Raw genomic sequence first — 22,683 nt, 5'->3', positions numbered from 1 at the left:
GCGCCCTCCGTTCACCCGTTGCGACCGCTTGCATAGCTGTCCCCAGTGTTGAAACCGGCGCTCGCGCCATGCGCTTCGGGGCCCATGCCATCCGTGCCACCCTTAGGGGCTGGAGGCAGGGCTGCCTTGCGGTCGTGAAACTTGCGCCTGTCAAATTCGTGGCTCTCCTCAAATGTTGGGAGCTCGTGCGCCTTGGCCGGCAGAGGCGACATCTTGAAGTACGAGTGCTGCAGCGCATCAATGGCGTTGATGCGCGTCTTCCAGTCCAGCTTTAGAAGCTCCTTGAGCAACGAGATGGCGGCCGAACCGTGTTCCCTGAACCTCGTGGACAAGTTGCCGGGACGGGACCGCGGTTGCAGCCCCTCGGAGCCAGGAAGTGTGCTCCACAGCGGCATGTTTTGTGGTGTCGGCGAGCCCACGAGGTCCCAGATGATATCTAGCTGGTGGCCGTCGCTGTCACCCGAAAGGATAGGTTTCCCGGTAAGCATCTCACCAAACACGCAACTACTCCCAAGTTAGACGGCGATCGGCAGCGGGATTCTTGTCAACTCACCCAACACCCCAGACGTCAATAGCAGTCGTGTATTTCTTCAGGTGCAGCAGAAGCTCGGGAGGCCTGTACCATCTGGTGACGACCAGGCCGGTATACTCCCGCTTGCCATCTCCACCTCCCTGGCCGGCCTTGGGCGTGGGCCCGTCGTAGTGTCTCGCCAGACCAAAATCGGCAATCTGGAGGATTCCTTTGTTGTTGATCAACAGATTGGCAGCCTTCATGTCTCGGTGAAGGATATGTTGATCATGTAGATAACGCAGGCCTTCGAGAAGCTGCAACATGTAGCATTTGATTTGGGGTTCGGTAAATGTGACCGAGGGGTTATCGAGGAGTCCGGAAAGATCGTGGTCCATATAAGGTGTAACCATGTACATGATTGGTCGTTTTCGTTTCACATCGTTCGCTGGGGGGATTGTTAGCCGTTGCGTCCCGCACTCGGACGACGGGTGACATGGTTGGGTGCCTTACATCTAGGGGGGTGCTCTACTGCCATGTCTTCGAGACGGAGGATGTTATCATGGGAGAGCAGTTTCAAGAGCTTGATCTCTCGGAGCGCGGTGATGGGAAACTGGAGATTGTCGTCAGCCTCAAGTGGTCTTGGGTCGTCACGCATGGCCTGGCAGGGCCTACGCGCGATGAACTGGGTTTGACCTACGCCATCCTTTTCATTATGCATAATAATCTTCTTCAGCGCGACGAGAGCGTTGGTCTTGCGCGAACGCGCGCGATGAACCTCGCTGGGCGAACGAGGGTTAGCGGCGGAGCGATTTGGGCAAGAGCAAGGGCAAGCAGAGAAAACCTACCCAAAGGTACCCTCGCCAAGCTTGCCGAGTACCTCATAATCGGTGATTCTGGAGCACCCTGTAAAGCTGATCCGCGGGCGCTGGTGTTGTATGGCAAAAGAGCGCGGCGACAAGCCGCCGTTGCTGCTGGGCATTGGAGACTCCATGGTGGGTTGGCCGCGTTTTGCGCTACCGGTCAAGGTCGATGGGAATCGGGGTCAAAAGTCGCGACAGTGCATTCGCAGGGTACTATGTTGAGGTTTCTGTCGACATTCAAGTGATATGATCTGTTCGGGACGCCTGCTTGTCGTGACAAGGCATGGCGAGTTTGCACTGGTACGTCAGTGGATGGTGAGAGCAAGAATCGTCAGTTGGGTTCAGGCAAAAAGATGGCCCAGAGAACCATCAAGGACGCGGCAAGAAAGATAGTCGTTATCGGGACTCATGACTAGTACACGTCTAGTACTTATAATTGGGTGTATTCTCCACGGGCCAGCAAGGTCCTATCCAAGTAGAAAACATTCAATGCACGCTGTCTCACCTCCTTAGGTGGCTCGAGCGTCCTCTCCACCCGTGCCTTCCTCCTCTTTACGCCTCTGGCAAGCCCGAGAAGTCAGTGGGCAAGAGCAGTCAAAGGCGTGATCGAATCCTTTCCATTTCAGCTCAGCGAAGTACCAGTCTCTTGAGTCTTGGTATGATTCGTGCCTCTTCCACATCATGCAAAAGTTGAAGAGGATTAACAGGCCCTGGGAGAAAGAGCCGAGATGCCGCTCAAGCCGAGTTGCTGGCGGCTGCATGTCTGCAACCTTCCAAGATTTTTTTTCTGATGCAACAACAAGCAAACGAAAGAAAGGCTAAAGCTTTCGGCGTCCTGGCTTGCACCATTTCCAGAACCTTTTTGGTCTGGCACTCTCCACGCCTGATGGCTCGCCGCAATTCGACGACCCTCATTTCACAAGCCAGTTCAACACTTCCAATCACACTCACTTGCTTATTTTGCCCCTCGTCTGGAGCCCTGCGTGCTCACATGTGGTCTCCCTTCTTCCCCGCGGTTACTTAACGATTACCCCATCGCTTTCGAAGAGCCTGGCAGCGGCTCCGTGATCCTGAGTCGGGACACTACTGATTCACGTCGTTTTTGGTAGCGCATGACCCTCCTGGAGCTGATCCACCGGCAGTCTGGCCAGGAAATCGGCGTAACTCTTATCAGTCGGTACCTCCGTCGCCGCGGAGCCTTTGTTTCGAGAAGCATAGTTTTCGTCCTTGGTGGAACAACACACAGAGCGTCCAGATGGGCACGATGATGAATCGGATCTGCCGTCCTGTTTTCCCCACTTTCCTGCTTTCGACTGAGCAGCCGACCACCACGATTCTCTCGTTGCTCGAACCGCCATGACAGACAAATTTTAAGACTCTTGTGCCAACGAATTCCCCAGAACTGCCAGACTTCATTTGCCGTCGACACCACTCACTGAAGCATTAATATTTCCCAGTGGACTATCTTACAAACCGACACAAACCAAACTCCGAGTTGGTTCCTGGTGAGTTCCATACCCTCTTGAATGAGAGAGTTGTGCCTCTATTTGCCAACACTATGGAACCCCGATCACGGCATTCTGGTCACTCCCCCCACCCCTTGAGCTGAGCGCACATTTTGCCGTACCAGAAAATCAAATCTGCAGGTTCAACTGACATTTGTTTGGGTTTGGCTCTGGAAGACATCACGCCCTCAACCTCTTGATCTTGCACTGAGACAGGGACAGTCGCGAGATACGGCAGACGCAATGGCGACCACTCAGTCCATCCTGCCAGAGTCTCGGGTCCTGGTCATCATGACCGGCGGCACCATCTGCATGCAGCCAACACCCGACGGTCTGCAGCCTATCGGAGGGTTCCTCAAAGCTGCTTTGGCACCTCGTCCATCGTTCAACGACATGTCCAACCCGCCCCAGCTTGAGGCGTACAAAGACGGCCAGAAGGTCATGCTGGACAGCCTGCGGACGCCGCCGAGCGCCTACTCTCGTCACATCCGCTACGGCGTCCTTGAATTTTCGCCCTTGCTGGATTCCAGCTCCATCTCATCCGCCGGCTGGACCGAAGTCGCTCAGACCATCAGGGAGAACTACCGTCAGTACGACGGATTCGTCGTTCTGCACGGCACCGATTCGCTGTCTTATACGGCGTCCGCCCTGTCCTTCATGATGTCAGACCTCGGCAAGCCCGTTATTCTGACCGGATCTCAAGCGCCAATCTTCGCCCTGCAATCGGACGCCGTGGACAACCTCCTAGGCTCTCTCATCATTGCGGGAACGTTCCTCATCCCGGAGGTCGGCCTCTTCTTCCACCACAAGCTCTTCCGAGGAAACCGGACGACAAAGAACTCGGCCGTCAACTTTGATGCCTTTGCCAGTCCCAACTGCGAGCCCCTGGCCAAGATGAACGGTCTTGGTATCGACGTCAACTGGCCCCTCGTTCTTCGACCGACAAAGATTGCCGAGCTCCAGGTTACCCAGCACCTCGACACGGCCCACGTTGCTTGCATTCACATCTTCCCCGGTATCAAGCCCGAGATGCTCGACTCGGTCCTGCGCGGACCGGACATTCGAGGCCTGGTCCTACGGACATTCGGCATGGGCAACGCCCCTGGTGGTGTGGATGGCAGCCTCACCAAGGTTATCAAGGCCGCGGTCGACCGCGGCATCGTCGTAGTCAATGTCAGCCAGTGTCTCGACGGCTTCGTCTCCCCCGTCTACGGCCCGGGCACCGACCTGGGTCGCGCAGGTGTCATCTTTGGCCAGGACCTCACGACTGAGGCTGCTCTAACTAAGCTCTCCTTCCTGCTAGCTCTTCCCAACCTGACGACCGCTGAGGTCAGCGCCAGGATGTCGGCCTCCATCCGCGGCGAGATGACGGCCGAGACGCGGCCCGTCTTCTCCCACCCAAGTTCGCTGGATTCCGTCATTGCGCGTCTATCCTCTGCCGAGACCGCCTTCACCGCGCTCGGCTATGCCATTCGCGACGGGAATCTCAAGACGGTCAAGGAAATCTTGGAGCAGGACCACGTCGGCGAGCACCACCCGCTCCTGACCAAGGCCGACTATGCGGGCAACACGGCCGTGCATTTGGCCGCCGTTGGGCGGGCAGAGATCCTGCGGGAGCTGCTGGTCAAGGGCGCGAGCGTGCACGTCAGAAACTGGGCCAATAACACGCCGCTCTTCCTGGCCCAGCGTGTGGATAATGAGGAGTGCGTCCAGCTGCTGAAGGAAGCTGGTGCACACCTCTGGCAGAACGAAGCCTCGATACTGGGCACCGCGCCCACGCCTCAGGAAGGGCCTCAACCTCAGAGCTGAGAGGGCTGTGGGAGAAATCAAAGGGGTATGGATAGGCGATAACTGGTTGGAAAAGCGTTTTGCGTACATGATAGACTTCACTTTAGCTCATGATATTGTTCCCACTGCATCCTATTTAAGATGTATGCAAGACTGCTACAACAATGATCAGTACGGTCGGTGTTTGGCCCGAAGAAAGAATGCTGGGGATCTATGGACCGACCGCCTGCCGCCGCATAGCCAACTGAATCTCGGTCCTCAAAGTAGGTAGGCAGGGAGCCTAAGTTTTTTTCATCTGTGATGGTCTCACCACTCCGCGTAGGAAGTTTAAGAATGCGTCCCGAATCTCACTTTGTTCGCCCAACCTCGTCGAACAGCTTCGGCTACACCCACCGAGAACGGGTGCCGACTGCCGCAGAAGCAGACACGACATAACTCAACCCCAGGCCGCCAGCGCCTCGATACCTCTTGCAAAGCACCACCATTTTCTACCCCACTCGTTGTTGATCCGACCCTCTCTCAATTATGCGAGTGCTTCTCATCGGAAAGGGGGGCCGCGAGCACGCTCTGGCGTGGAAGCTCTGCCAAACGGCCCAGCGCGTTTTCATCGTTCCCGGCAATGGGGGCACGGCTGCTTCGGCGCCCAACGTTTCCAACGTGGAACGTGCCGACATGCACGACTTCGAGAGCCTCGTGGCCTTGGCCCGGACGTTGGCGGTTGATCTCGTCCTGCCTGGTCCTGACGACGTTGTCGTCGAGGGCATTGCTGACGTTTTCGAACAGGGTGGGTGGTTATGCTATCTGGATCGTAGAGCCTGCTGTCAACCATCGAGTTCGCTAGCCGGCATCCCTTGTTTTGCACCATCGAAAGCTGCCGCAAGGCTGGAGGGGTCAAAAGACGTTTGCAAAAGACTTTATTAGACGTTACGGTATCCCCACGGCAGAGTACCGCAACTTTGACACCTATGAGCACGCAAGAGACTATCTTTCTTCTGTCAACCACCGCGTCGTGATCAAGGTGTCCGGTCTTGCTGCCGGGAAAGGCGTCGTTCTCCCCGAGACGCAGGAAGAAGCCCAGCGAGAGCTCCACGAGATGATGGTCGACAAGAAGTTTGGGCATCAGGAAGTCGTCATCGAGGAGTTCCTGTCGGGTGACGAGATAAGCATCCTCGCATTCTGTGACGGCCACACTTTCAGATCGTTGCCACCGGTCCGGGACCACAAACGGATATTCGCTGGTTCGAAGGGTCCGATTACCAGGGGCATGGGGGTTTATGGACCAGTGGACTTTTATCACGCGAACTGATGGCTCAGATGGAGAAGGACCTTGTCGTCCCTACCCTTCAAGGCCTGCAATCTGACGGTATGTCGGAGCACTTTGTTGTATCCTGCGCTCTGCTTCTGCAGGGACTGATTGATGGCCGTTCAACCGGGACATGTCTTTCGCGGGATTGTCTTCACAGGTGTCATGATCACACCTAGAGGGCCAAAGGCTCCCGAGTACAATGTTCGATCCGGCGGTCCGGAGTTACAATCCTTAATTCCGCTGTTGGACGCCAGGCACCAACCTGGCAGGCATCTGTGTGAGTTGCACGAATGGAAGCCTCTCTAGCCAGGTCCTGGGCATTCGGCAGGGGTACGTCTGGAATGTGGTTATAGCTTCTGAGGGTTATCCCGGCGAGCACAGGCAAGGTGATAGAATCGACATCGCTGCCGGTCCTGAGGGTAGGAGGTTTTGTTGCCCGAGGCTGGTGGCTGGTGACCGTGTTGGCTGACTATCGAGGTAGATGTCCAAATCTTCCATGCTGGGATGGTTCGACTTGGCGATGAGCTTCGAACAGCTGGCGGCCGCGTCTTGGCCGTGGCGCGGTAAGGGCTAGTCTTGCAGAGGCGGTATGCGCTGCGTACGAAGGGTTAGCTACATCGCTTTTGCAGGAATGCAGTACAGGTCGGACATAGGCTCTAGGTCAGTTGGTTATTGGAGCCACTGGATGATGCAAGGCACTCTTGATTTGCTGACAATGAGTGTCTTTAAATGATTGACCATGCCTGATGAGAAGTGAGATGAAGGCCATACGGCTTCATGTTTGCATTCAGTTCGCCAGAAAAGGGCCAAGGTTAAGACGCATGGTAAGGCATGCAGAGGCAACCTCGGGTTCAGACCGCCAATACCGATGGATGACTTCGTGGCAAAGCGGTCTGTACACACAAACACACACCAGACATGACTTACCCATTCAGTACCGTGCCACATGCCTCTCCAGTCGGCGCCATAGGCCAGGTAGGTCGTGACCGAGAGAAGATAGCCCAGCCAGTGGAGGGGCGCTTCGGCAGCAGGAAGCGGCGAGTCGTCGGTCTAATTAGAAAGAAAAGCCATGGGCGTCGTCGCCGACAGATTAACCCTCTCGTGGCATTCGATGGCCGGCTTGACTACCAGTTCGGATCACGATGGCGACTTTTAGGCCTGGTCCTGCATGCGCGGAATCGAGTGTCTGCAAAGCTCGAACTTCGACTTTTGATGTCCCACTCTGACTTGGTTCTTGTTGGTATGATATCGCCAAATCATTACAGCAGACATAGGTCGTGAGGTTGGAAGGGGCTCGTGGAAAAGAGGGTGCAGGCCTTCTTGCCCATTTCGGTTAGGTCACGCAGCGCGACCCGAGAGAGTGTCATTGATAGGCAGTCCGATAAGGACCGTAGATAGAATCAGTCGTGGAAAAAAACCAAGAGCTTCCCTGGGTACCCTGTCTGCGACGCATCACGCTATCCAAATCACGAGCACAGCAAAGCGAAGCTGCCGACAGCAATTGAGAAAAAAACCCATCCGAATCTACGACGACATCTTCATTCGGCAGATCCACATCGTCAAAATGGCCGAGCAAGCACAACCAGCCGCCAGCGGCAAGCCGTCGACACCGCCCCTCATCCACAACGCCGCCATTGCGGGCGCCGTCATCTCACCCATCATCATGCTGCTGCCCCCGCGGCGCGTGGATTGGCGGTTCTTCCTGCTGACGACAACATTTTCCATGTCGACGTCCCAGTTGGCATACGACTGGACGGGCCAGTCCATCTACGACCGCGTGGGCAAGCGCTTCGAGCGGCTGACGACGAACGAGCTGCCGCCGGCGGCGCAGGAGACGCAAAGGCGGCTGCGCGAGGAGAAGATGCGACGCGAGGGGCTCACGGAGGAGGGTTTGCGGCAGCAGGAGCTGGCGAAGCGGAACGCGCTGCAGAGGCTGTGGTACGGCAACGAGACGGAGGAGTCCTGGAACAAGAAACGAGCCGAGGAGCACCAGACGGCACTTGAAGAGGGACAGGGGCTCAGCGGGATTATCATGGGCCAGATCAGTGAGGTCATCTCGGGCAAGAGCGACGATACGAAGAAGGATGACGACGGCAACAAGGCGTAAGCCGGCGGCGTGTCTTGCGATGGAGCAGGAGGCCGGCCTCGACGGCTGTTGTACAACCACCTGTAAAATGACACGGGAAAAGGTCGGTAGAGCTTTCGGTGCTCATGCTGTAAGGACCACGATCAAGAATCTCCTCTATAATGCTATAATGATATCAGACTTGCCAGCAAAGCTCTGCGTGCCTAGGTATCAGTATTGAGGACGCGCTGCTCATTGCAAAGGGATACGTGATGCTGTCAGTCACACGATCTCTGCTCCAGACCAAAGTGCGTGTCATTGTGGATTGCCATTACGGCACATCCCGGGACGAATGCCGTGGACGTTTTTGACAAGACAGATGTGGGATTCCAGAATAGCAACAGATGTGGAGAGGTTGCGAGGGCGATCAATAGTGCGATGGTCCACCCGGCATTCGATTCTGAAGGCAACGAATCAACACGGAGCGTCAATTCTCGTAATCTCGAGTTTGTCGCAATCCCAAGGCAGCCTGACAAGCCCGTTGCTCCATCGGTACAGGTGCGTGGTGCGTCTGCTGTGCATGCTGCGCCACGGGCAGCTGTGCTAGCATTGCCGATGCCGAGAGACGCGTGCTGAGCCTCTTTGCCTCTGCAGTTACCTACCTTAGGTAGGTACCTAGGTAGGTAGTCGAAGGGTACCTCCAGGGACCTGGGATGGTGGGGTCCGCCCACTGATCTGTCCTTGTGTGGCCAAGCCAGCCACTGTGGGTTCGCCGAGAAGGGATGTCCGGTGGTGCAACCGCTGTGGACATGGCCGTGGACGAGCCGACCGCTTGCTCGCTCAAATGGGAGGCCAGGCGAGGGAGGGCAGGGCGGCGATCAACGGGCAAACGGGTGGCCACTGGTTCGGTGATATATATCATGTCGGTGTAAGGTAAGGCAGGCAGGCAGGCAGGCAGGCAGGCAGGCAGGCAGGCAGAGGGAGGTAGTCTTCATGCGATGCGGCGGGCGGTGCTGGGTCCTGACTCGCCAGTTGATGCAGAATGTCAGGGTGCATAATGAAGCATCTGAAACTCGCGGCTGGCGGTCGCACCTCCACCGGCATACATGTGCATAGCTAGCGGCGCCATCTCACTGGCTGAGGCTTCTGGCTTTCCCGTTTGTGTGCCACTTTTAGAAGCCGCTTGGCATGTGCAGCCACTAAAGAGCACCCAAGTCTGAGCCAGAGGCACCCAACTGCCTGCACAGCCCTCCGGCGTCGCCAGCCACTTCACGTAGACGCGATACCGACCTACCTTACCTAGGTAGGTACCTAGGTACCTAGCAGGCAGACCACAAACGATCAGGTCTCGGACAATCATGCTTCTTACCCGTCCAGAGCATCCTTTCTCTCCTGGTTTCTCTTTCTGCCTCTTCCTACCTCATAGCAGAAACTTCCAGAGTCAAACCAAAAGAAAAAAAACCTAACAGGAAGAAGTAACTCCACCAGCGTCGTCAGCCTGCACTCGGGCCCCATCGAGAGAAGTCAACATACCGCGCCACGTTGGCCCCTGGGCGACCTAGGACACTTCGACGTCACAACTGGGGAACCTAGCACCTGCGCTCTGGAAAAGACCCCGTATTCTTGCCCGCCCTGCCCGTGCCTTGTCCCTCTTCAGGCACCCGACCATCACTACACCTTTTAGCTTCTTTGCATTCCCGGACGCACCTCCACGCCTTATTTCCCCTTCAAGACCCCGTGCCTCTAATCCCTCCGCCCACCCAGGCTCTTTCCCCTTGCTTTACAAGCGAAATTTCCTGGACGACGTCCGACCATCGTCCTGGTTCGCATTGAACACGTCGCTCGCTGTTTGTCGCTTGTTTTCGGAGAAGCAACCACACATAAGTCACGATATGGCCTCCAACGACTATTACCATGGCAATCGTCCGCCATCTCCCGGTGGCGCCTCGCAGTCTCCCTACTACGGACACGCTCACGCTCAGGGCACCTACACGCCGTCGATAGCGTCGACGCCCGCGCCTCCCTACTCTTCCGCCTCGACGTATGCCGCGCCCAGCAGCAACAGCCAACCGCATCGCGCCGACACCGTCTCCCCCTTCGACACCGTCTTTGACGACCCGGCCTACCCGACAGACTCGACACAGAACGGCTTCCGCCACAACGCCTACAACAACAACAATATGCCGCGCCAACAGGCCGGCCCCTACGGCAACCTTGACACGGCCTACTACGGTCAGCAGCAGCAGCAGCAGCAGCCGCAGCCCTACAACTCCTCGCCTTCACCAGCATCCGCCGTCCCAGCGCAGGCACACTTCGCCGACGACATTCCACTGCAGAATCAGGGCCAGAACCCGAACCTACCGCACGATCAGCCGCCAGCCAAGGATGTGGAGATGAACGATCATGTGTACGAGGCCCCAGGCTCAAGCGGGCGAAAGAAGTCTAGAAGGGTCGGCTTCGGCCAGCTGGGGATGCTGGGCGCCGACAAGAAGCGCATCGCCTGGGTCGTCTACATCCTGACGATCGCGCAAGTTGGTGTGTTTATCGGTCAGATTGTGAGAAATGGTATGTTGGGGGAAAACAATCAGTGCCTCTGCTCTTGATTCTTGTGCTAACCTAGGATTAGCGACTCTGACAGGCTCTCCCATCATGATCAAACCCTCTTTCAACCCCATGATTGGCCCCTCTTTCTACGTCAACATCAACATGGGTGCTCGTTACGTGCCCTGCATGCACACCGTCGAGGCCATCAAGGAAGCTCAACAGCCCATTTGGTGGCCCTGCCCCAACACGACTTCGAACGACCAGAACGACGAGTCGAACCGCTGCAGCCTCGGTGAGCTGTGCGGCTTTGGCGGCGTCCCCAACCCCCAGGACCCCAACGAGAAGGGTGAACCCAACCAGTGGTTCCGCTTCATTACGCCAATCTTCCTGCACGCCGGTCTTATCCATATCGGAGTCAACATGCTTCTGCAGATGACCATCGGCAAAGAAATGGAGATGGCCATTGGGCCCGTCCGCTTTTTCCTCGTCTACTTTAGTGCTGGCATCTTCGGCAATGTTATGGGCGCCAATTATGCTGGAACGGGCGAGGCTTCGACGGGCGCCTCGGGTGCCCTCTTTGGCATCATCGCCCTGACGGCCCTCGATTTGGCGTACTCTTGGAAAGACCGCCGCCATCCTGTGAAGGATCTCATGTTCGTGCTCTTGGATGTTGTTATTTGTTTCGTCCTTGGTCTTCTGCCGGGTCTCGACAACTTTGCCCATATTGGAGGCTTCCTCATGGGCCTGTGTCTCGGCATCTGTGTCCTTCACTCGCCGAACTCCCTGCGCAGGCGCCTGGGCTATGACACGTCTTATGCCACCGTCAACGGCGAGGGCGCTCAGGCGGGCCCCGTGCCATTTGTGAAGAACCCTACAGGCTTCTTCAAGGGCCGCAAGCCTCTCTGGTGGGCCTGGTGGCTTGTCCGCGCGGCCGCCTTGATTCTCGTCATCGTTGTCTTCATCGTTCTGCTCAACAACTTTTACGTCAGCCACAGCACCTGCAGCTGGTGCAAGTATCTGAGTTGCTTGGTAAGTTGTACCTTTCTGAAATGCTGAGGAAGAAGTCACTGACTCTAGTTCTCTATCTAGCCCGTGAACGGTTGGTGTGAGATGGGCGAGCTCAAGTTCGATACCATCGATGCCCCTGCACGTATGGCTCGAGATGTTCTGTCTGGTAGCAGTTAGACATTGGGGTGGTTCCAAGCTTGCAATAATCATGACCCATTGGATTCTGAGAACACAATTGCACTGTTAGCGCCGGCGTCCGGTTTGGTTGGCTCAAGGGTGGCATAAGAAATTGATTACTTGTTCTATATTTTAATTTGTGACTCTACATCAGGTCTGCGTTCTCTCCATCTCCAGTGCAATTCAAGACAGTAGGATGCTGCTATTGTGCTAGGGATGTCAATACCTGTAAAGCGGTTGGACAGGGCGGCGTCTGCGGGGCAAACCTGCTTAGTCATGAATCGCGTACCCCTGTCGCCCATTAAACAGACCGATTCACGTCACGTCTCTGACGCGTCTCTGAGCAGGTGCTACCCGCGAACCCAGCACGGCATGTCAACGAAATTGTCCCTCCCCAGACCCAGACCCCCCTCTCTGGCCGGACAACCATTTCCCATCACACTCAATAACCATCGCAACATGCGCACCGGAAGTGTTTGAGCTCTTACTGTTGATACTCGGATTTCCTGGTTGTTGAAGGCTTCAGCCTTTCTTTCCTTTCATCATGGCAACGTCTGTGCTGCCCCAAAAACGTGTGCTCGGGGAGACCTCGAACGCCCGCCGCAACATCCCCTCGTCCCCAGGTTCCAAGAAGCGCAAGGTCGAGCCCTTTGCCTCCTCACCCGTGACGCGCTTCGCAGGAAGCCAAAGAAACCCGAGAAACCCTCTGAACTCGAGCCAGCCGAAGAGCGCATTCGAGTCCGAAGTCCTTGAGAAGCTGAGCCAGGACATTTCCGAACTGAAACAGAACAACAGCGAGAAGGACCAAGCATGGGAGCGACCGCCGCTCGACGACTTCAACCCTGAAAAGACCACCATTGTCTTTCAACAGATCGAGGCTGAGGAGGGTACATTGCATGGAGGCCGTGCCACCGTCAAGCTGTTTGGCGTCACCGAGGCTGGTCACTCGGTCATGCTGCACGTTACCGACTTTAAGCACTATCTCTACATTGCCGCCCCCGTCTCCTTCCAGCCCGAGGACTGCAACAACTTTAGGGCGTATCTGGAGACGCAGGTCGCTCAGCACCAGCCCGTCATTCATTCCGTGGCCCTTCTCATGCGCGAAAACATCTATGGCTTCCAGGGCAATGTCAAGAACCCGTATCTCAAGATCACGGTGAACGATCCCAAGCACATTGGCAAAGTGCGGTCTACTATCGAGGCCGGCAATGCCAACTGGAAGGGCCTCTGGAAGGGCGTTGACGGTGGCGTGATGACGTTTGACAACATCCAATATGTCCTGCGCTTCATGGTGGACTGCAAGGTACGTTGATCGCCTCATGCAATCTCGCCCCTGCAAGTGTTGACCGTCACTATAGCTACAAGGCATGTCCTGGGTCGAAGCACCGGCGAAATCCTACAAAGTGATGTCCAGCTCGCTACGACAGTCCAACTGCCAGATCGAGGCCGAGATTAGCTATCTTGACCTTGTCGCACACAAACCGGAAGGCGAATGGTCAAAGATGGCGCCGCTCCGCATCTTGTCCTTTGATATCGAGTGTGCCGGTCGCAAGGGCATTTTCCCAGAGGCGAACCACGACCCCGTCATCCAGATCGCAAACGTTGTCACAAGATACGGAGAGAAGAAGCCCTTCATTCGCAATGTGTTCTGTCTGGACACAACCAGCTCCATTGTTGCGACACAAGTTCTCGAGTTCGATAAGGAAGAAAAGATGTTGAAGGAGTGGCAAAAGTTCCTCCAGAGCGTCGACCCGGATCTCATCATCGGATACAACATTGCCAACTTCGATTTCCCGTATCTGCTCGACCGCGCGAAACATCTCAAGGTCGCAGGCTTCGAGTACTGGTCCCGTATTCCCAGTATGCCCTCGAGAGCCAAAGAAACGAGCTTCTCCAGCAAGCAGATTGGCAACCGCGACTCGAAGAGCACCAACACCAACGGCAGGTTGCAGCTCGATCTCCTGCAACTAGTGCAGCGCGATCATCACCTGCGAAGTTATACGCTCAATTCGGTGTGCTCCCAATTCTTGGGCGAGCAGAAGGAGGACGTCCACCACACAATGATTACAGAACTCTTCAACGGTACCCCTGAATCGCGACGTCGACTGGCGCTGTACTGTCTGAAGGACGCCTACTTGCCACAACGCCTCATGGACAAGCTCTCTTGCCTCGAAAACTACACAGAAATGGCAAGAGTCACAGGCGCTCCGTTCAACATGCTGCTCGCTCGAGGCCAGCAGGTGAGGTTCATCAGTCAGCTTTTCCGCAAGGCGCTGGAGCAGAAGCTGGTGATTCCCAACATGAAGTCCGAGGCTAGCGACGAACAGTACGAAGGTGCAACGGTCATTGAGCCGACAAGAGGCTACTATGACGTTCCCATTGCGACGCTCGATTTCGCATCTCTATACCCCAGTATCATGCAGGCGCACAACCTTTGTTATACGACCATTGTAGATAAGAAGGCCATCGAGAAACTTGGCCTCAAGAAGGACGAGGATTACATCGTCACTCCTGCGGGCAACACCTTTGTTACAGCCAAGCAACGAAAGGGTCTCCTCGCACAAATTCTCGAGGAGTTGCTGGCTGCCCGAAAGCAGGCCAAGCGCGAGCTCGCAGTCGAAACTGATCCATTCAAGAAGGCTGTGCTGAACGGTCGACAACTGGCTTTAAAGGTTAGCGCCAACTCGGTGTACGGTCTCACGGGTGCCACAACGGGCAAGCTGCCGTGTCTGGAAATCGCCAGTAGTACCACAAGTTTTGGTCGGCAGATGATTGAAAAGACAAAGGAGGAGGTGGAGGCCAAGTACACCATCGCCAACGGGTATTCGCACGACGCGCAGGTCATCTACGGTGACACGGATTCCGTCATGGTCAAGTTTGGCACCAAGGACCTGGCCGAAGCAATGAAGCTGGGCGAGGAAGCCGCCGGCTTTGTGTCCTCCAAGTTTGTCAAGCCGATCAAGCTCGAGTTTGAAAAGGTCTATTTCCCGTACCTGCTCATCAACAAGAAGCGCTATGCTGGTCTCTACTGGACCAAGCCGGAGAAGTACGACAAGATGGACACGAAGGGTATCGAGACGGTTCGTCGAGACAACTGCTTGTTGGTCCAGACGGTCATTGAAAAGGTGCTGCGCATGATTCTCATCGACCAGGACGTCCAAGGCGCGCAAGAGTAAGTTTCACAGACACATGTGTGAGTCCCAGACACGGGGTTTCCGAGGCTAACGTTGTCTCGCAGATATGTCAAAGACATGATCGCCGACCTGCTACAGAACAAGGTGGACATGTCAAAGCTTGTCATCACCAAGGCGCTGACAAAGGACGACTACTCGGCAAAGCAGGCACACGTGGAACTCGCCCAACGGATGAAGAAGCGCGATGCAGGTTCGGCTCCCGGACTGGGCGACCGTGTGGCGTACGTCATGATCAAGGGCGCGGCGGGAGCGAAGAACTATGAAAAGTCGGAGGACCCCATCTTCGTGCTGGAGAACAATGTGCCGATCGACACGAGGTACTACCTGGACAACCAGCTGGCGAAGCCGCTGGGTCGCATCTTCGAGCCGATCCTCGGAGAGACCAAGGCCAACTCGCTCCTGACGGGCGCGCACACGCGAACGATTGCCGTGGCGGCGCCCATGGTCGGAGGTCTCATGAAGTTCGCCAAGAAGACGCAGACGTGCATGGGCTGCAAGAAGCCGCTGACGAGCAAGCAAGAGGCCGAGGGCGCTGTGTGCTCAGACTGCGCGCCGCGTGTGGGCGAGCTGTACAAGAAGACGCTGGACCGTGTATCTGACCTCGAGGTGCGCTTTGGGCGCCTCTGGACGCAGTGTCAGCGGTGCCAGGGCAGCATCCACTGCGAGGTCATCTGCAGCAGCAAGGACTGTCCGATTTTCTACATGCGAATGAAGGCGAAGAAGGATCTGGAGGATGCGGGCAAGGAGCTCAAGCGTTTCGATTTCGACCAGGCGGCCATCTGGTAAGGAGGTTGCATACTCAGGAACCCCAAGGGTTACTTCGGCGTGAGGAGGCGCAGGCATGTTTCTGGTATCACTCGAGACGGCGTTTGGCATGGGCGCTGGTCTGGACGCCAGCAAAGCTTGGCCTGCAATATGGGAAATACAAGTTCATTTCAACATCAGCTTGAAGACGATGCAACTAGTGACAGCGCACGCCCTTTCTGTCTCTCTCTTTTTCTCACACACTCTCTTTCTCCCAAACACACACATACACGCGGCTGTTCAGGGGTTGCGGAGTGGTCGCGGGAGCTGCCGAAGATCGAACAATGACGGAATGACGCGGGGTACTTCGCCTTACCACAAAACCGGTATCTACCTACCTTACTAGGCAGGTCGCTATGTTACACTCTCACATGACGACAGCTCTCGGATGCATACCACTGTAGTCAGTCAAGCATGAGAGAAACCTCCCCATCTTTGTCTCTGATGGTGACTTGAATGAGCAGCCACACCATAAACGTCTCCCCATGGCTACGATCCGGCGCCTCGCCGCCTTCATTCTCCTTCTCGTGTCGTCAGTCGATGTGCGAGCCAAGAACATTGACTACGCCGCTCTCCCCGACGAGACGCTCTTCCCCGGGCCGTGGGAACGTTATATCAAGGCCCCGGCAGATAAGACGCGCATCACGCCGGCTCGCATATTGACCACCTTTGGCGATGTCACGACGAGCTCCGCCACGCCACGGGCCGTCACACCAGGCGACCATGTTCCTGGACAGGGCATATTGATCGGGCCCGAGGGACTGCTGACTCTGGAGTTTGACGAGAACACTGGCGGCCGGTACGTGTGACGGAGGCGGGGGAGCTCAAGCCGTGGGTTTGACTCATCATCGCTGACAGGCGGCACAGGGTTTGCTTCGACGTCGAATCTGTGGGCGACGATCCAGAGCTTTACCTCTCCTACTCTGAATCTCCTCTGCTCTCAGGGAAGCTGCCCGACGCGACGACGGACCGTTCGCATGGAGACCTGCCCCTGCAGATCGAGTTTGGAACCCAGACTGGAGTGGTCTGCGTCGGAAAGGACTTTGTGCGAGGCGGCTTCAAATACCTGACCATTCGGATGCCGGTGTACCCCGTACTCGGTAGCGGTCCGGCCCCCTTTTCGCATCGTGACGTTTTGCCCGGGCAACACGTCCTGAGCCCCGGAGTCGAACGGAGGAAATCAGACAGAGATCCGTACGCGACGCCGTGGGTGTCCATCAGGAACCTCTGGGTCGACTGCACTGCCTTCCCGTCGCAGGCCCAAGGCAGAGCCTACTCGGGCTACTTCTTCAGCTCAAGCAACCTGCTCAACAGGATCTGGTACGCCGGCGCGTACACGCTGCAGCTCTCGACGCTCGACCCCAGCGAGGGCTCGTCCATGATCGACTACAACCGTCTCGTAGACAACAACAAGTCGCCCGCCGGCTCCTGGTACTCCAACTTTACCATCGCCAACGGCACCACCGTCATCGCTGATGGTGCCAAACGAAACCGCATCGTCTCGCCGATCGATTTGCTCCTTGCCACGCCCGGCATCGCCGTCTCGACACATGACATGCTCGCCGTGCGCAACGCCCTCGATGCGCTCTTCGCGCACCAGTACGCCGACGGCTCGCTCCCACGGGCCGGCCCTCCCTTTGGCTTCAACGGCGAGTTTCTCGACACGCACCACCTCCAGGCCCTCCTCAGCGTCCACGCCTACGTCAAGTTCTCGGGCGACATGACCTGGCTCACGCGCCGCTGGCCAGCGTACCTGCGCGCCGTCAACGTCAGCGTGGCCAAGATCGACAGCAACACGAACCTCCTCCCCGGGCAACAAGGCCACAGCCTCGAAGCAAGCGCCCTGCTCTCCGTCGTCCTCGACAGGACCATGACCCTCGCACGCTGGCTCGGCGACAACAACGACGGCACCACGCACCGTCCCGACGACTACCTCTGGGCCGCCGCCCGCGCCGCCCTCCACAAGGGCATCCAGTCGCTCTACTGCCCGACGACCCATCTCCACGCAGCGAACCTCGTCGAGTCCCGCCGCTGCCCCGACCCCGACCACCTCGCCCCGCAAGCCGGCAACGCCTGGGCCCTTATCGCCGGCGCCGCCGCCCATCCATCCTCTTCCTCCTCCTCCTCCTCCTCCGTCTCCCGCGCCCTCAGCGCGCGCTGGCTCCCCGCCGGCGCGCCAGCCCCCGAAACCCCCGGCCTCCTCTCGCCGCTCGCCTCCTCCCTCGAGCTAGCCGCCCACGCCGCCGCGCGCCGTCCCGCCGCCGCCGTCGCCCTCCTCCTGCGCCACTGGGCCCACCTCCTCGACGCGCCGGGGTTCACAAACAGCACCCTCGCCGCGGGCGTCGCCGTCGACGGCCGGGGGCCGCGCGCGGCCGCCCGACGACGCGCGCATGTCGCACTGTGCCGCCGGCGCCGCGGGCCCCACGGGGTTCCTGACGGAGCACGTGCTGGGCGCTGTCGTGGCGGCGCCGGGCGGCGGGGCGTGGACCGTGCGGCCGCGGCTCACGCCGTGGCTGGGCTGGGTCCGTGGCGGGTTCGCGACGGCGAGGGGCCTGTTTGAGGTCCGGGTCGCGAGGGTCGTGGCTGTGGACCGAAGGGGGGGCGTCACCAGGGGAGGTGGGCAGGTTGTTGAGATGACGGCGCCCGGGGGTACAGTGGGCGGGTTTGTGTGGGATGACGACCGGCCTGGGATTGAGTTCAGCGGAGGCAAGACTGTGGCTTTCATCGTGTGGGAGGATCGTGTTGGTTCTGCGCCGCCGGTGGAGGAGCTTGATGTATCGCCTGGGCGGAGGACCGAGGCCGATTGCGAGGAGGAGTGGTACCTTCAGGTCTTTCTCTACCGGAATGACATGCGGCTGGTGTACGACAAGGCGTTTACTGCCCTGCCATAACGATAGTTCATACATAAAGGCGAGGAGCAACACATGATTCCCATGACACGCGTAGACATAAAAGTAACAAGGCAAAGTCAGATATCATTCTCTAGTCTTGAATACCTCAACCAACGCCTTCTGGCATCCTACCCATACACGTGATTTGAACGTCAGTGAACCCCTAAACTCCTGTCCGCAGCCAGAACCATTGACCGCCTCGCCTTGCCCACATGTTGTCCACCCCAGCTGTACCTGTACAACCAAAGATCGATGTATCCAAAACGCCTACCTAATACAGTAGTTCACCACTCTCCGTCATGGCCAAAAATCGGTCATCAGGCTCCTCAAACCTGTAAGATCCACCCCTGACAACACGGTCCACCTCTTCCCTCACAAATGGGTACACATCCTTCCATGCGTTGCGTCCCATCCAGCAGTCCAGATGTCCGTAGTCAGGGACCACGCGTCTCCGGTACTGGATGCCATCATCGGGGTTGCCGCCGCTGGATCCGAACACATCGCACAGTGTCTCATACGTCCGCTCTGTCGCTTCCGGTGTCAAGACGGCGTTGTCACGGCCCACGAAGAGCAGGAACGGGATGCCTCTGAGGCGACGGATATTCCGGTCAGTCGTGAGGCGCTGGAACAGCGGGCCGTTCGTCATGACGTGGCCGTCGAGGCCTTGTTTCATGAGAAGATGCAGTTGCGTCATGTTGACACCGCCAAAGAACCGGTCGATCTGCCGATGCGTCGCCTCATTGAGGTTTCGGTGGTTCCAGCAACGCCCAAACACGAGCGTGCACCGGTGACAGCTGGCGTTGTTGCAAATCTCGGCGCGCTCCTCTGGGTAGAAGCGCAAGACCTCATTGAGCATGCGCTGGAAGAAGCTATCGTCCTTTGCGGTGCTGCAAGAGAACCAACTGCCGAGCACCGTCCTGTAGGCTCTGTCCAGAGATACCGGTCCCACGAGGGCCTTGGCAGAGTTCAACCTACTCCACAGCGGGTTCATGAAGACCTGGCTGGCTGTAATACCGAGGATCCAGTCGCTCGGGATAGTTCCGTCCAAAAGGCCGGTGGAAAAGGCCACGCTGCCCATGCAGTGCGCGATGGCATAGATTTTGTTGCCCTCGGCATTGCCGTCAGCATAGTTCTCCCGGATATACTCGAGGCAAGCGCGAAGGTCCAGACGAGCGTCATACGTCGTCCAGTTGTTCTGCGCTACCATCAGCTGTCCGATGCGATGTACGGGAATGAAGACCCGGTAGCCAGCCCGCGTGAAGTAGTTGACCGCGTTGTATTGGATCGTGGGCAGCGCGTAGATCTGGTGGTCCACTGCCGCTCCAGGTATCATGATCAGGTTCTTCGTCTCGAGGTCAGAGTTTGTCGACTCCCACATGTGCATCTTTGTCTTGACATTGTCCTGTGCTACAATGACAAAGGACGCGTCGGTCGGCGTATCGTTGACGTAGCCATTGTAGCTCACACTAGGGTATTGCAGTGGCGTGAACGGCCCTAGGAAGAGCGAGAGAGACTTGCGAGTGAAGTACGTGAGGAAGCTGGCCGCGCTGTAGGCCTTCTTCAAGAGGCTGCTCCCCGTAGGAGTCATTGTCATGATCTGCGAGAAAAAGTCGGAAGGCTGGATATGCATGATGCCCTTGGCCACGACTTTGCCGAGTCGCCACGGCTCCTCGCAGTTTTCTGCCGTATCAAGGTCGTGACACGGCTCCAGGATAGTCACGTACAGGGTGCTGGTAGCCCTCCAGAACTGGAACGGAGCCAGTGCCACGGACGAGTCGACAACTTTGTAGCCGTGGAAGTGCAGTGTCCTGCCATCAATGCCGCGCATGTCAAAGTCATAGGTCATGTTGCGCGTCCCTGGTGCCTTCTGGTCAAGGATGAAGAGATTGAAATCTCCTCGTTGTACCATGAACGGTGAGCCCGAGATGGCAGGGCAGACAAAAGTGCCGGTCAGCATTGCCGAGTGGTCGGGCTCCTGAATGGTCGACCTCGTGTTGAATGCTTGTACGCTGAGGAAGAAGCGTGCGCTTTCGCAGAGGCTTTTGGCCGTTCGGTACGCCAACTCGTAGGTGCTACGCTTGTCGCCGGTGAGTCCAGTGTCGCGGTGCACGAAGCCAGACATGACCTCGGTGAAGCCAAAACCAGCGGCATTCGAAACCATGGCGCGTGAAATCTTGGAGCTTGCCTCCTTGATCTCCAGCGCTTCCGCATCAAGCTTTGCTTTCTTCATCTTCTGGGGTGAATATTTTGGCTCGCCAAAGAGATCAATGATGCCATTGCGTTTTTCGTGGATCTTGAGGTTTTTCCTGCGGATGAAGTGATCAACTGAGCGTTCAGCGAGGGCAGTGATGGTGGCGAAAGGATTGACACCGAGAGCGGCGGGAATGACGGAAGCATCTGTGATAATGAGGCCGTCGTGGGTTTCCTCATCTTCTCCGGTGAAGACAACGCCAGCGTGTGTCGTCACGCCCGTCTCGGGGCTGCCATCACGTGCCATGCAAGCACCGCTGTCAATTTATGTTAGCACGAGTCCATAACCAGAGTGCCTTTCACGCAACATACCCAATGGGGTGAACGGTGACCTGCTGGTTGCCCATCAAGGCATAGAATGGGTTGTGTACGAATGTGCCGCCCACAGCCTGCGTCGCCTTGCTGAGGAGATCATGCAGCTTCTTGACCTGGTCGCTGCGGCCTACGCCGAGGAATTCCAGCACAGGCTTGTCGTCCTTTAGAGTCAACATGGCTTGGCTACCTTTAACGGGTGTTAGTCGCAGGTCGGAGACGTTCGGTTCGAGACACACTCACTGTCATGTGACATGACCAGGTATACTTGGGTGTTATCCAGAGCACCGCCTTGGGCGTAGGGCCCCAGAAAACGACTCTTGTAGTTTGCGAGACTCGAGCGAACCTTCTCGCTGAAAGACTCGCCAGTAGGGGCCTGGTTGCCGGGCATCATCTCCAGGAGGGTCTGGAGGAAGGGGGCCAGGGCGCGAGGGATGGCGCCCTCCTCAATGACATAGCCGTCAAGCGGATTCTCGTGACCCGCGCGATCGTCAATGATGGAGTTGATGGTCGGCCCAATGGGGTTATAAGGGTTGGGGAAGGGCTTGCCAATGGCGTTGGCTTCGTAGTCGGTGTTGTATCTAGCATAAAGTTAGTTAAGGGAGGCCGGTGGGAAAGAAAGGCGGCGACACCAACCCAAAAGCTAGCATATCGCCGTTGCCGCTCATGTTCTGTCCGACACGGTCACTCATGGGCAGACCCATCTCCTTGCTTCGAAGGAGGATTTCCGTTGTTCCCACTGAGCCGGCGCCGAGAAAGACACACTCCTTGGCGTGCACCCACATGAGGTCGTCATGAAGGTTCGCCTTGAAGTGGCCCCTGTTCCGGCCATGCCAAGCAAAGTAGATGATGTAGCCCTCTCGGCCCTCAGCCTTCTTGATGTAACGGACCTCACATTCGCAGAACATCTCGGCACCCCAGTTCCAAGCATCAGCCAAGTATGTGACGAGAGTCGAGTTCTTGGATCCATCATTCACACCCGTGCAATCTTGTCCCGTCAAAGCAGAGGGCGCCATTTCAACGCCGGTGCTATTAGGGCCGTTGCGAAATCGCGTCGTTTGGGGCACCATTTTGAACTTGTCAGCCATGCCGAGGGCTTCGGCCTGTTTCTTCAGAAGCTGGACCTTGGGCAGTTCGGGCCAGTCGTCGGGATATGGCATTGGTTCGAGCACTTTTCGGGCCCAATCATAGTCTGCAGATCTATCAGCTTGTGCCGGTCAAGGGGTAGATGGACATGACTGTCGAGGCCCCGAGTAGACTTACATTTATCGAGGCTGCTAGGGTCCTTCCTGATTTCCTCAGGCCAGACCGGCATAGACAATGTCTCCTTGTCTGCCTCCAGGAAGACATTGGCGTTCATCAGACTCGTACCGCCGAGGGCTATGAAGCCAGTAAGCAGACGCGATAGATGGTTGAGTGAGAGAGAGGATAACATACCATTGCAAACAACCGTGTTCAATCCCCTGCC

General features: G+C 57.1%; 8 protein-coding genes across 8 annotated transcripts in view; 6 read left to right on the top strand and 2 right to left on the bottom strand.

The window, feature by feature from the left end:
* Positions 1-11: 11 nt before the first annotated feature.
* On the bottom strand, positions 12-1,502 carry VDAG_08347 (serine/threonine-protein kinase BUR1; the record flags this gene model as incomplete). Its single annotated transcript, XM_009660072.1, has 4 exons — positions 12-504; positions 554-956; positions 1,022-1,290; positions 1,357-1,502. The coding sequence occupies 4 exons, from the start codon at positions 1,500-1,502 to the stop codon at positions 12-14; spliced, it is 1,311 nt and encodes a 436-aa protein (XP_009658367.1).
* A 1,617-nt stretch (positions 1,503-3,119) lies between these two features.
* VDAG_08346 (lysophospholipase) lies at positions 3,120-4,685 on the top strand (the record flags this gene model as incomplete). Its single annotated transcript, XM_009660071.1, has 1 exon — positions 3,120-4,685. The coding sequence occupies one exon, from the start codon at positions 3,120-3,122 to the stop codon at positions 4,683-4,685; it is 1,566 nt and encodes a 521-aa protein (XP_009658366.1).
* A 504-nt stretch (positions 4,686-5,189) lies between these two features.
* VDAG_08345 (phosphoribosylamine-glycine ligase) lies at positions 5,190-6,537 on the top strand (the record flags this gene model as incomplete). Its single annotated transcript, XM_009660070.1, has 5 exons — positions 5,190-5,448; positions 5,576-5,934; positions 5,979-6,212; positions 6,253-6,389; positions 6,452-6,537. 3 exons carry the CDS (start codon positions 5,190-5,192, stop codon positions 6,144-6,146), a joined length of 786 nt encoding a protein of 261 aa, XP_009658365.1. The 3' UTR covers positions 6,147-6,212; positions 6,253-6,389; positions 6,452-6,537.
* Positions 6,538-7,534: 997 nt separating this feature from the next.
* VDAG_08344 (uncharacterized protein) lies at positions 7,535-8,077 on the top strand (the record flags this gene model as incomplete). The annotated part of the gene is made up of 1 exon (XM_009660069.1): positions 7,535-8,077. One exon carries the CDS (start codon positions 7,535-7,537, stop codon positions 8,075-8,077), a length of 543 nt encoding a protein of 180 aa, XP_009658364.1.
* A 1,850-nt stretch (positions 8,078-9,927) lies between these two features.
* VDAG_08343 (rhomboid family membrane protein) lies at positions 9,928-11,764 on the top strand (the record flags this gene model as incomplete). Its single annotated transcript, XM_009660068.1, has 3 exons — positions 9,928-10,600; positions 10,674-11,608; positions 11,669-11,764. The coding sequence occupies 3 exons, from the start codon at positions 9,928-9,930 to the stop codon at positions 11,762-11,764; spliced, it is 1,704 nt and encodes a 567-aa protein (XP_009658363.1).
* Positions 11,765-12,308: 544 nt separating this feature from the next.
* On the top strand, positions 12,309-15,744 carry VDAG_08342 (DNA polymerase delta catalytic subunit; the record flags this gene model as incomplete). Its single annotated transcript, XM_009660067.1, has 3 exons — positions 12,309-13,067; positions 13,123-14,936; positions 15,003-15,744. The coding sequence occupies 3 exons, from the start codon at positions 12,309-12,311 to the stop codon at positions 15,742-15,744; spliced, it is 3,315 nt and encodes a 1,104-aa protein (XP_009658362.1).
* A 503-nt stretch (positions 15,745-16,247) lies between these two features.
* On the top strand, positions 16,248-18,322 carry VDAG_08341 (alpha-L-rhamnosidase A; the record flags this gene model as incomplete). The annotated part of the gene is made up of 2 exons (XM_009660066.1): positions 16,248-16,561; positions 16,630-18,322. The coding sequence occupies 2 exons, from the start codon at positions 16,248-16,250 to the stop codon at positions 18,320-18,322; spliced, it is 2,007 nt and encodes a 668-aa protein (XP_009658361.1).
* A 396-nt stretch (positions 18,323-18,718) lies between these two features.
* VDAG_08340 (cholesterol oxidase) overlaps positions 18,719-22,683 on the bottom strand; it is a gene marked incomplete at its 5' end in the record, with an annotated part of 4,700 nt that continues 735 nt past the window's right edge. Inside the window, 5 exons of the mRNA XM_009660065.1 lie at positions 18,719-21,160; positions 21,216-21,405; positions 21,459-21,796; positions 21,852-22,407; positions 22,479-22,595. Of these exons, the coding sequence (XP_009658360.1) occupies positions 18,925-21,160; positions 21,216-21,405; positions 21,459-21,796; positions 21,852-22,407; positions 22,479-22,595 (3,437 nt within the window). The 3' untranslated portion in view covers positions 18,719-18,924. The remainder of the gene's footprint in view (positions 21,161-21,215; positions 21,406-21,458; positions 21,797-21,851; positions 22,408-22,478; positions 22,596-22,683) is intronic.

The sequence above is a fragment of the Verticillium dahliae genome, genomic scaffold (assembly GCF_000150675.1).
Source record: "Verticillium dahliae VdLs.17 supercont1.20 genomic scaffold, whole genome shotgun sequence".
NCBI classification, from domain to species: domain Eukaryota; kingdom Fungi; phylum Ascomycota; class Sordariomycetes; order Glomerellales; family Plectosphaerellaceae; genus Verticillium; species Verticillium dahliae.
The sequence above is the reverse complement of the archived record's forward strand: the minus strand, read 5'-3'. Positions and strand labels throughout refer to the sequence as shown.